This window comes from Mytilus galloprovincialis, chromosome 3 (genome assembly GCF_965363235.1).
Source record: "Mytilus galloprovincialis chromosome 3, xbMytGall1.hap1.1, whole genome shotgun sequence".
NCBI lineage: Eukaryota > Metazoa > Mollusca > Bivalvia > Mytilida > Mytilidae > Mytilus > Mytilus galloprovincialis.
The window spans coordinates 12,972,772-12,985,973 of NC_134840.1; the positions used below are offsets into that span (position 1 = coordinate 12,972,772).

General features: G+C 32.5%; 1 protein-coding gene across 2 annotated transcripts; it reads left to right on the top strand.

Moving 5' to 3' along the window:
• The first annotated feature begins 745 nt into the window (after positions 1-745).
• On the top strand, positions 746-12,737 carry LOC143067216 (monocarboxylate transporter 12-like). Of its 2 annotated transcripts, none has more exons than XM_076240317.1 (5): positions 746-1,009; positions 3,070-3,213; positions 4,869-5,666; positions 7,293-7,418; positions 12,434-12,737. In XM_076240317.1, the coding sequence occupies exons 1-5, from the start codon at positions 769-771 to the stop codon at positions 12,577-12,579; spliced, it is 1,455 nt and encodes a 484-aa protein (XP_076096432.1). In that variant the 5' UTR covers positions 746-768; the 3' UTR covers positions 12,580-12,737. The 2 variants fall into 2 exon arrangements, with proteins under 2 accessions (XP_076096432.1, XP_076096433.1); XM_076240318.1 differs by having other exon boundaries at positions 7,338-7,418.
• The last annotated feature ends 465 nt before the right edge of the window (positions 12,738-13,202 follow it).

Genomic DNA, 13,202 nt, shown 5'->3' on the forward strand with positions numbered 1-13,202 from the left:
AAGTATACCAAAAACAAAATTAATAAATGGTTTTTATTGTTATATGTATTTTACAAGTTAAAGTAAGAAATTCACCACTTTTTACACTTTGTAGCAGAAAGCTTAAAATTACAAAAAGTTAATTATTCGTCGTAATCTCGTCGTTAAAATCATTAATTAAAACAAGGATATTTAGTATGTTGATTTTCCGGGGATCTATACTTAGTGGATACGAGTTGATGTTAATTTCACATAATAGTATTATTATATTAACTGGATTTAGAAATGTTTTTGTTCTGAATACGAAGAGTTATGTTTTTGTGAATACAATACATCATCATAATGTATCTGTAAATTACGACGATATTTTCTATATTTGAACCTAAGCTGACCAAGAATTTGTCACCTTTACAATATTCACTTGCACGCACAGTTAGAATTTGATTTGATTTTTATATGAACATGTACATGTTTAAAATATTTTTTGTAAAACTTTGCATACACCAAACACGCTTATATGTTGTGTTGTCTAATGAAGGATACATTGTTTGTCATGTTCATGTACCTCAAACTGTAAATAAAAATGGCAAAATGAAGTAACATCCTTTTTTTTTTATTTAAACAGCTGTGTGCTGTATTTAGTTAATACTTTGATAGCATAGTATGCAAGAAAGGTTTAAGCCTGGTTTCTACTTCGTATTACCATAAAAATATACAGTGTAAAATAGGAGTCGTACTAAATTTGTTTCTTGTGCTCATTAAACTGTTTACATGCTTATGTTTTGAAGAATGGAGAAACAAAAGGAAGAAAACGGTGTTTCTAAAACAAATAAGATTACCAAAGAGAATGACAAGGATGGCGGTTGGGGATGGGTTATCGTTGCTTCTGCTTTCATGGCGCATGTTCTAGCTGATGGAATGTTATTCACACTGGGAATATTATATATAGAATTTCTTGATGAGTTTAAGGAAGGAAAAGGAAAAACAGCTTGGATTACCTCCCTTATTCCAGGAACTATGCTTACAGTAGGTAAGTGTAAAAGGTAACAATGAAGTAACTATGTTCATAAATGACAATGATAGCCTTTTTAGGTCCTTTGTCTTCCAAGAATTAATCCAAAGGTAACTTATTAAAAAAGCTGTGAAAATTTAAAAATTTTGTTGAACATATAGGGATTTTTAATTGGTGGTCTAACATATCAACGGTCCTGGAATTGTTAAAATATTATAAATGATGAACACTCCTTGCTTCATTTGGCACAGACGATATCGCCAAATCGCTCGCTATTTCTTAACCGACGGGGAACAATTTTCACTATTTTAATTTTGATAACTTATTAACAAGACAAAATAATTTTCTTTATCCTATTATCTTAGGTGTGAAATCTAGGTGGCACCAGTCATCTTTAAATTATTCCTTGAGACCAGAACAACGTGTTCATCAGGATAGCCGTGGTCGAATGGTTAGCGCATCGGACTAAAAATACAAATGTTCCCGGCTAGATCACCGGGGAGAAATTTACAGGGACTGAATTTTCGGCTCTCTCTTGAGACCATTTGCGATTACGGTTTTGAGAAACGATGCTAGTCCATCGGAAGGGAATGATAAATGAATAACCCGTGGTAAAAGAGAACAATATCTCTTGCACGTAAAATACACCCTTTTAGATTTCGATAAAAAAACAGGCTTATGTGGCTACAAGGCAGCACTCGCACCAGCAAAGAGGAATGAAATTAATATCAGTTGTAATAACTTGTTTCCCAAATCACTATAAATAAATTATGTTTAAACTAAACCACCTGTAGACTGTTTTAGCACCATTCTCAAGTTAAACATATATGTACAAATTTGCATGTATGTTTATTAGAATATCAATCCGAACATATAGTATTTATAGATCTTTATACAAGTGGTCCATTTGCAAAGTATGCAAATTCACATTATTAAAAACAATTTGTTTTTTAATATTTAAATTGAAAGTGGAATCGATGGTGATAACCATATAAAACAAAACGCATTACAATTTTGAATAGCGTCAAAGGTACTTTTCACGGAAATGTCTTGTCTTAAATTCTTCTTTGTATCTTATGTTAGGGTTTTTGTTGAGTCTGACAAGATAAAAATCATTGTTCCTGAAAAGGACTAACATAACAAAGGCAGTTTTATTTCTTGCTTGACATTTATTTGCTGGTTGTTGTAATATTTCATCTTGTCACATTATTATTATACAAATGGGATTTACTGTTAGCCCCAGATTGAAGACGTATTTCTATCATGTTTCTGAATCGTCTTAAGTTGAGTAAATTCCTTAACAAAGAAATTCATTTAACATATTAATCGAAATATTTTACAATACTATCACATACTTTCATAACTTATTGTTGAATACCCTTTAGGCTAATTTATTCGACGATGCAAGTGTTTTATTCCATAAAACCTTCTTTTAGTGAACCTATTTTAATAACAATCAACGGTAAGGACACAAATGTTTTGGAACTAAATGGGAAAATATAAACTAAGAATAACGACAAAATAGGAAATTAAAACTTTGCTATCACACGCCTCCCTTTCTGAAAAAAAAAGTAATTTTGCTAGCTGCATCTAATGGAATGCAATCCTCAGTGTTGACTGTGGTATAGAACTATGGTTATTCCTTGACTTCGTCCGTCTGGCAATGAACCCTTGCTTAAATCGGACATCCTATATTTACTACGCGGTATATGTTAATACGAAACACTTTCTGGACGGAATGAAACAGTCAATACAATACAATGCACATAAAAGAACCCTTGCACCTATTTATTAAGGAGTCAGTTTGCCTACACACAAACCACATTTACTGGCAGTGTCAGTTTTAAATTCCGTCCCATAATAAATGTGATATATTAAATGCAAATCAAGCCCATGACATTTATATGAATCATTCAAAACAAAACTACGTATACATAGAATTTCAAAAATTCAAAAATTTCGTTTTTAACCGGAGTAGGAAATAAGCCCTCTTAATTCAACCAAAATGAATTTTCCTTACATGTAGGACAATTAAAGCAAATGTGATAGTTTATAAATTTTTATTATTTTATTTATAGGTCCAATTACCGGGGCTTTGACTAATCGATTTGGATGTCGATCAGTGTGTATATTAGGTGCTCTTGTAGCTACCGCTGGATTTGTCATTAGCTATTTTGCTACCAGTGTGTATTTTTTGTACTGTTCACTTGGAATTCTAACAGGTAACTGAGAAACAAAATACTTTTTATGAACATGAGAAATATCTTAAATAATTTAAAAAAGGTTTTACAATTTGGAAATAGGCACGACTTAGTTAGTTGGTATAGACTCTATAACTAAAGGATTATGTGTTTAAAATTTTCAGACAAAAGCCTGCAATAAAAGGAGATAAAAACTAACCAAAGATACCAGGTTATAAATTTGTAAAAGGCAAACAGTGACGTTCGATACAAAGAAATTAATAGGCCAAATAAGTACAAACTTAAAGAGCATTACGCACCTTTTCCCCCATAAACTGGTAAGGTCGATTGAACCTGGTTTTATAGATAGCTAAACCTTAGACATGCATGACAGGCGCATCAAATTCTATTATAATTTACATTTGTATGAAGCGCACGGTCATTGCTTTTACAACCCTATGACGTTACTAAAAGAAGCATTCAATACTTTTAATTAATTATTTTGCTATGATCATGAAAACACGTTTATAAAAAACGCTATAAAACCAGGTTCAATCCACAATTTGCTGCATTTGAAAATGCTTGTTCCAAGTCAGGATTATGACAATTGTTGTCCATTCGTTTGATGTGTTTTATCATTGATTTGCAATTTGATTAGGGACTTTCAGTTCTGAATTTTCCTCGGAGTTCAGTATTTGTGTGATTTTACTTTTCACTATCAAGATTTTTCTTTTATTTACCTGTGCACTTTATTGTAGAAGCAGGTGTCAACATGAATGTTACAATTCATTTGAAATGAAGTTGATTAACGAATTACGCGAGATTGCAGTTAGCCAATCAGAATAACAAATCATGATGAAACATACATGTAATATAAATATTGTGTGATAATTTTAACAACAATAAAACAAACAAATATTTAACAAAGAAGCAGAAAAAACATACATCAAATTTAACAAATTCATTCATTGCTTTTTCGTTTGAGTATTTTAGTTATGTATGTAAAATCCACCCATAAAGAATGGATAGATTTTAAGTATTGCAGGACCGAATAGATTAACATTAACTCTGACGTAGAATCGCGCGTTTGACGTACATCAGTCGATAAGAATGTAAACGTCACAAAGGTAGTGATATAACATAATTTTGTCGTTCAAAGTATGAAAAGAATGGTAAGCGTTGTTGAATCTCTAAATTAAATGTAACTGAGTCAGGTCGTTATTAAATATACCAAACACTGGTTATCATGAGTATACAAGTCTTCAATTAAACTGGTGCCTATTGAAATATCTACAACTATCCTACGAGACTTAAATTTATTACCAAAACGTTAATATGTATATCGTAAAGTAGAAAAATGTACAGCCGTAAACATCTCCTCACACTATCAAAAACTTAATATCGCATACTGACCTTTATCAATGCAAAACGAGTATTTATATGACTTGCATCAAATAAAGTTTTTATTTTTCATGGTTGAAGGTTGTATGGTGAATTAAAATTACTTTTTGCATAGTCATTTAAACTCTGTGGAGGATAGTTGCATCATTGGCAATCATACCACATCTGTACAATTTATATGCTTAATATATATCGAAGTGAAGAAGAAATTCCTTATATGAAATATTGCAAAGATATACATGTTTCTTTCAATTCTTCATTTCAAAGAGTAAAACAATATAGAATATCACTTTTAGGTATTGGATTTGGTGGTATATTTTTATCAACATTAGTATGTGTTGGACAACATTTTGAAAAGAGACGATCTTTTGCTCTTGGTATATCTGTTAGTGGTTCAGGAGTAGGAACTTTTGTATTTGCTCCAGTTGTGCGTATTCTGATAGACGAATATGGTTGGAGAGGTGCTATTCTAATGGAAGCAGGGTTCGTACTGAACATAGTTTTGTGTGGGGCTTTTTTTCGACCGGTTCAAAACAAGATTGATAAAACAAATGACAAGTCAGCAATAAGGAATGAAGGAATTCATCTATCAAGTTTAGAAGATAACTTCGACATAAAAGAAAAACCGATCACAAATAAGCAAATTTTTACGATTGTGAAAAATGAGAATGAAGGGTTACAAGCATTAAAGAAAGAATCAGCTCTATCATCAGACTCTACTGACAGTACCGTGACAAGCTGCTTTTCTAGACATTTTGACTTTGGTTTATTAACAAACCCGATATTTACCATATTTGTTGTGTCGAATTACTTCACCGCCCTGGGATTTAATACTCCATATGTGTATTTACCAGATCGAGCTGAGGAGAAAGGTATGAGCCAGTTTGACAGTGCATTTCTGCTTTCAATTATTGGCATTTCAAATACATTTGGACGTATTATTTTCGGATGGATTGCAGATCAAAAGTGTGTAAATCGGCTTTTGCTTTACAGCATGTCGCTGGTTATTTGTGGAACTGCTAATGTGTTAAATCCATTTAATGATAGTAAAGTGTATCTAATGGTGTACTCAGCTGTTTATGGAATGTTTATTGGTAAGTAGTTTTTTTTCATGTCTTTTGAAATGAATTTTGACACGCAACTTCTGAAATATTTCATTATTAAAATCGATGTATGTCGATAATAAACTGTCGATGATTGCCGATAATTTAACGAACTCCGTCGACGGTGAAAATATAGTTTTTGTATAAAGCAATAGAATGTTATTTCGTTTGAAGCGTTGTGAATGGACAAAAACCATGCATGTATATGTATCAGACCATATGAGTATTTGGACCGTACGCGTACGATCTGGACCGTTAACGTACTTTTTGAAAAATACGCATACTGTCTGACTTATTTTAAGAAGTTGGTCAAGTTATTTGAAACATATGTATATTACAGACCAACATAACTTAAATCTAGAATTGATATTAAAAGTAATACATGAAATTTAAGAAATTGAAGCTATTGACAGTAAACATAATCTTAGAAGAAATGTGTTTTTAGATGGTATTTAGGAACTGCACTATAAAATCCGTCAAAGATACTGGATATAAATTATGAATAAAGATCTATTGAAAATAAACTAAGAAAACAAGATCAAAACGTATCGTAACTAATGCAAAGATTGAAAAAGGAAGCTTTGTTTCTCTAATAATAGCAAATGATAGACTCTTCACCGATTATTATGTAGTGTTGAATATACATTTGGTAAAGATGAAAATTTATACAATCTATGATGTGCATTTGGCATAAAGTCTCATAATATGACATGGGAGATCTTGAACTTATATGGACCAGTTCGTACAAGACCGTATGAGTATATTCATATATGGTCCAACCATACGCATATGGCCCGACTGTATGAGTATACGCATACGATCCGGACCGTAGGTGTACGTCCCAAATACTCATATGGTATGGTACATATATGTTTTGACATTCTTTTTAAATAGTTTAATCGGGTCTTATTATTGAAATCTTGATAGGTAAATTTAATTTGTTTTTCCCGTACCATGTTATATATTTGTATCTCGGTAGAATTCTTAGAAAAAAAATAAAAGCCAAAGTAAAGTCATTCAATACCAATCAACTGACAGCTTTTTAAGGATTTGTTTTGGACGACAGAACGTGTCCTCATTAAAAATTATATGTTTTTTTCGTAGATTCGTTTTCTTTTAAAACAAGAATTTGCTTTGTTGATTATAACTGTTTACATTCATCTATTTTAAATTAATCTTAATTTAATCAGGTAATGCAGAATTGCACATAAACGATAATATACTTGTCAATATATAATTGGAGGAAAAAGATACCAAAAATATATTTAAACTTTAAAACAAACTGACTATGTCATGGAAATAAAATATCAACGAAAAAACAAACAGAACACAAAATGCAAAAAGAATCCATCAAAATATCGGGGGTATTCTTAGTTGTTCCTTATGGGCTAGAAGATCCTGCTCCATCTTTTGATGATGTATTTTTGGTCAACTGATGTGATATCAAACCATGAAATATCAAACGAAAAGATATCAAACATACCCTGATATTTCTATACACTATTTAGAATATTTAAATATATATATCGGTCACAGCTATTGAGCTTATACTAAAAATAAGCCATAATGTTAAGTTTTTTCGCAATTAAAAGATAGTTGATTTCTATATTGATACAGGTGTATTCGTAAGTTTAAATTCTGTGATACTTGTTGACCTCCTAGGATCAGAACGTTTAGACAAAGCATTAGGACTACTTATGATGTTCCAGGGATTTGGTACCCTTTTAGGTCCACCTATATGTGGTAAGTTTTATAAGATTTGGTACCCTCTTAGGTCCACCTATATGTGGTAAGTTTTATAAGATTTGGTACCCTCTTAGGTACACCTATATGTGGTAAGTTGGTACCCTCTTATGTCCACCTATATGTGGTAAGTTTTATAAGATATCAAAGAGAGGCTGAAGATACCAAGGGCCAAAACAAGACTTATAAGTCGACGAAAAACTGACAACTCTGTGGCAGAATCACAATACGGCAGAAAGATACACCTTTCCACAACACATTACATAGAAAACAAAAGACTTACCAACACAAACCCCATTTAAAACAGGGTTGATTCCGCGATACCGAAAGGTCAGAAGATAGTGGCTCACATGTTACTCCTTTTAAATACATTTACAATGTACAATTCCACCATAGATCAGACATCTCACAACAGTGGATTAATAATTGAATCTTATCTTACCGAAGACAAAAAGCAATTGAAATTCATCGATCATGTAAATCGTTTATCTCTATAACGAATGTGTAATAAAAACAAGCAACACAGACATTGACCATTATAAAGCACAAAAACCTAGCAAATAATAATTTAATAATTTAAGGTCATAATACAAAAAATAATGCAAAACGTTACGGCCATTCTGACACTGACTATTAGTGAAACGTCTCGAAAAAAAAACAAAACTTTAGAGGTCCATCGACGACGTTCAAGAAAATGTTTAAAACTTGAAAAGTTTTTTATCCAAGGTACCAGGATTATAATTTAGTACGCCAGACGCGTCTTAAAAGACTCATCAGTGACGCTCAGATAAAAAATAGTTATAAAGCCAAACAAGTGCAAAGTTGGAAGAGCATTGAGGACCCAAAATTCCAAATACGGCTAAGGTAATCTATTCCTAGGATAAGAAATGCCTTAGTTTTTCGAAAAATTCAAAGTTGTTTTTATATGAAAATGACCATATAATTGGTATTCATTTCAACACCGAAGTGTTGACTACTGGGCTGGTGGGTGATACCCTCGGATACAAAACGTCCACCAGCAGTGGCATCGACATTCAAAAGAATTGATAGAACATAAGGGTCAATCCATGTCATTGAAGAGAATTGATAGAACTTAAAATGGCAATCGCCGACGTTCAAAAGAATTGATAGAACTTAAAATGTTTATCCACAACGTTCAAGAAAATTGATAGAACTTAAAATGTCAATCCACAACGTTCAAGAGAATTGATAGAACTAAAAATGACAATCCACAACGTTCAAGAGAATTGATAAAATATAAGAGTACATCCATGTCTCATTTAAGAGAATTGATAGTACTTAAGAGGTGAATCCACCACACTCTAGAAAATTGATACAACTAAAGAGGTCAATCCATGAAGTTCAAGAGAATTGATAAAACTGAAGGGTCAATCCACGACATTCAAAGAAATAATAGAACTTAAAATGTCAATCCACAACTTTTAAGATAACTGTTAGAACTTTAGAGGTCCAACTACGACGTCCAACAGAATTGATAGAACTTAGGTTATGAGCTTTGTTTCGCATTTAAGCCCCGGTGGATTCTTCAAATATGAAAGTTATGGTGCAATAAAATTCATTTTCAGACAGCTGAATGCTAATGTAGCTTTCAAAGAGAGGTTATAAGAACATTAAGATTATTTTTTACATGTTTTATGGGCTATTTTCTGTTTGGCTCTCTGTAATTTCATAGTTAGACCGGCCATTGATCCAGAAATTAATGTAATGTTTACAAACCCTTTTTTACACGAAGGTTTTGACGCAATTTTACAAAAAAATAAGATAAAAGACATATGATTTTGATTAGATTTCTTAATAGATACATGTCAACAGTTTTGGAAAAGGTATTACTTTAAACGATTGAAATTCGACTTATGGACAATTTTTTTGGGAAATAGGTGACATCTTTCCTTCTCCTTTTGTATTATTTTATAACAATTAAATGCAGATTGTTGCCATGGATACACCAGAAAGAATATTTTACCATTTTTACTATTGAAAATACAATCTATTGACGATTCTGATTACACACATCTGCACATACATTACACAAACAGTAAGCTTAATTTGCTAGAAAGCAATGAAAAGGGGATCGATGGTAAAATTTATGAGGGTAAATTTTCATTTTTTTCCTAACCTTATCATTTGGATAATAGTTATCAAAGGTACCAGGATTATAATTTAGTACGCCAGACGCGCGTTTCGTCTACACAAGACTCATCAGTGTCGCTCATATCAAAATATTTAAAAAGCCAAACAATCACAATGTTGAAGAGCATTGAGGATCGAAAATTCCAAAAAGTTATACCAAATACGGCTAAGATAATCTGTGCCTGGGATAAGAAAGTCCTTAGTTTTTTTGTATAACGTATTCATTCTATCTGTAATTTTTTTCTCACAAGAAAACTGTATTTATCAGTTTCAATTTTATAGCACTTCAGGTACTTAGTACTACCAAACATGACAAAGTAGATGTACGGACAAATAAAACACTTAAAAATCTACGAGACTGCTGTATGGCAAACAAGGTTGTTCCAAACACAGGACACATCAAGAGAAACAAGACAGATGTGCAACAAGACAAAACAAATCAAAAACAACAATACAAGTCGACGATCAAACACGATAAATAAAACGACAAGATACGTGTACAACAAAACTACATCAATCAGACAAGTGTAAGGACAAACACAAGGTTGTTTTAAACACAGGACAAATCAAGAGAAACAAGACAGATGTGCAACAAAACAAAACAAATCAACAACAACAATACAAGTCGACGATCAAACACGATAAATAAAACGACAAGATACGTGTACAACAAAACTACATCAATCAAGACAAGTGTATGGATAAACAAGATAAATAAAACGACGAGACACGTGTACAACAAAACTACATCAATCAAGACATATGTACAGACAAACAAGATAAATAAAACAACGAGACACGTGTACAACAAAACTACATCAATCAAGACAAGTGTATGGATAAACAAGATAAATAAAACAACGAGACACGTGTACCACAAAACTACACCAATCAAGACATATGTACAGACAAACAAGATAAATAAAACAACGAGACACGTGTACAACAAAACTACATCAATCAAGACAAGTGTATGGATAAACAAGATAAATACCAAGACGAGACACGTGTACAACAAAACTACATCAATCGAGACAAGTGTACGGACAAACACGAGGTTGGTCTAAACACAGGACAAATCAAGAGAAACAAGACAGATGTGCAACCAAACAAAACAAATCAACAACAACCGATCAAACACGATAAATAAAACGACAAGATACGTGTACAACAAAACTACATCATTCAAGACAAGTGTATGGATAAACAAGATAAATAACAAGACGAGACACGTGTACAACAAATCAACAGCAACAATACAAGTCGACGATCAAACACGATAAATAAAACGACAAGATACGTGTACAACAAAACTACATCAATCAAGACAAGTGTATGGATAAACAAGATAAATAAAATGACGAGACACGTGTACAACAAAACTACATCAATCAAGACAAGTGTACGGTCAAACACGATAAATAAAACGACGAGACACGTGTACAACAAAATTACATCAATCAAGACAAGTCGACGATCAAACACAATAAATAAAACGACGAGATACGTGTACAACAAAACTACACCAATCAAGACAAGTGTATGGATAAACACGATTAATAACAAGACGAGACACGTGATAACAAAACTACATCAATCAAGACAAGTGTACAGACAAACACGATAAATAAAACGACGAGACACGTGTACCACAAAACTACATCAATCAAGACAAGTGTATGGATAAACAAGATAAATAAAATGACGCGACACGTGTACAACAAAACTACATCAATCAAGACAAGTGTATGGACAAACAACAAGATAAATAAAACGACGAGACACGTGTACAACAAAACTACATCAATCAAGACATGTGTATGGATAAACACGATTAATAACAAGACGAGACACGTGATAACAAATCAACAGCAACAATACAAGTCGACGATCAAACACAATAAATAAAACGACAAGATACGTGTTCAACAAAACTACATCAATCAAGACAAGTGTATGGATAAACAAGATAAATAACAAGACGAGACACGTGTACAACAAAACTACATCAATCAAGACAAGTGTATGGACAAGCAAGATAAATAAAACGACGAGACACGTGTACAACAAAACTACATCAATCAAGACATGTGTAAGGACAAACACGATAAATAACAAGACGAGACACGTGTACAACAAAACTACACCAATCAAGACATGTGTACGGACAATCAAGATAAATAACAAGACGAGACACGTGTACAACAAAACTACATTAATCAAGACGAGACACGTGTACAACAAAACTACATCAATCAAGACATGTGTACGGACAAACAAGACAAAGAAAGAAAAGCAATGCAACTGTTCAACCAAGTGAAGCAAGGCGAGTGTACGATTGAACAAGACAGACCAAGAGCAACAAGGCAAGTTTGCTACCAAGATAGTTGAACAGATAAATAGATAGAGAACAAAAGTACAGATAAACATCAAAATAAGACGAATCAAGTATCAAGGCAAATGTACGAAAATTAAAATAAGGGCAAAACGAAAGATGTACACCAAAAAAGATAAATCAAGGGCAGCTAAGAAAATGTACGACCAAACGTAGTTTTTTGAAAACTAAAATCTATGGCAATGCACCAGTAAAAAATAATAAAAAAACGAACAAAAAACCCTAACAGTTTCATCAAAGTAAGACCTCAACATAACCATTAGAGGTATTCCGTTTTATATAAGACTCGTAAAAAAGAGTTTCAACAAATAGGGCATGCTTTATTTTATTTTTCAGGCTGAAGTACTACTCTTCTCTAAATGTTAAAGCTCTATAGTTATCTCTAACTGAAAGAAGTTATATGATATATGATATATACAAATGTTAATAAATAAATACCATTTAACGGACATATACATTTTACTTTCAGGTTGGCTATATGATGGCACTGGTAGTTACAGTATTCCTTTCTATTTTGTTGGTGGTCTGGTTATATTTAGTGGAGTCGTGTTATGTTTTATACCTCTTTACAGAAGAAGTAAGACAAGGAGTCTATATGGCATAAGCGGAGAATAAGGACACATTAGATGTCATAAAAGTGAAATGCATGGTTATCTATTGTCTCTATGAGACATACGGATTAAGTTTTGCAATATATTTGGTTCAAGTGTTCTAAATCTCTGTTTTGACAATCAATACGCATGTGTTAAATAATAAATCAAATTGAAAAATCATGTGATCTTTTTATTCACACAAGACAGAGAGCAATTTTGATGCCCCCGAAACTATAAGTAAGGGAAATATTGTTTTATCTCTGTCCGTCTATCTTTCCGTTTGTTCATTCGTTTGTCAGTTATGGGTTTATAGTTATATCTCCTCCTACAGTTTTAATGCTAAGAAATTTTCACTTTGTTGGCTCTTTGTACAAATTTTGAAAGTGTTCATGTGGTCCCGGTTTTGATTCTTATAAATGTTTGTTCAAATGGGAGATATTTGAACTTTGTCATGTTTGACATATAAACGGTACATTTAGTTATTCCGCAAAACTCCTCCTACACTATGGGAGATAGTTGAACTTTGTAATTTTCGAAGTATATTCTTGCAAACGAGGTGCAAAGAGTTTCCTGATCACTACTAATACAGTGAACCAAAGATTTATGTGTTATTCAAAACATCTGTAAAAGTAGCCCTACTCTGGC

Bases quoted from the DNA above. Each gene is read 5' to 3' on its own strand.
- LOC143067216 (XM_076240317.1), top strand. From the start codon at position 769: ATGGAGAAACAAAAGGAAGAAAACGGTGTTTCTAAAACAAATAAGATT. The intron at 1,010-3,069 runs GTAAGTGTAAAA...TTTTATTTATAG, and splicing joins AGGAACTATGCTTACAGTAG to GTCCAATTACCGGGGCTTTG. The intron at 3,214-4,868 runs GTAACTGAGAAA...TATCACTTTTAG, and splicing joins TTCACTTGGAATTCTAACAG to GTATTGGATTTGGTGGTATA.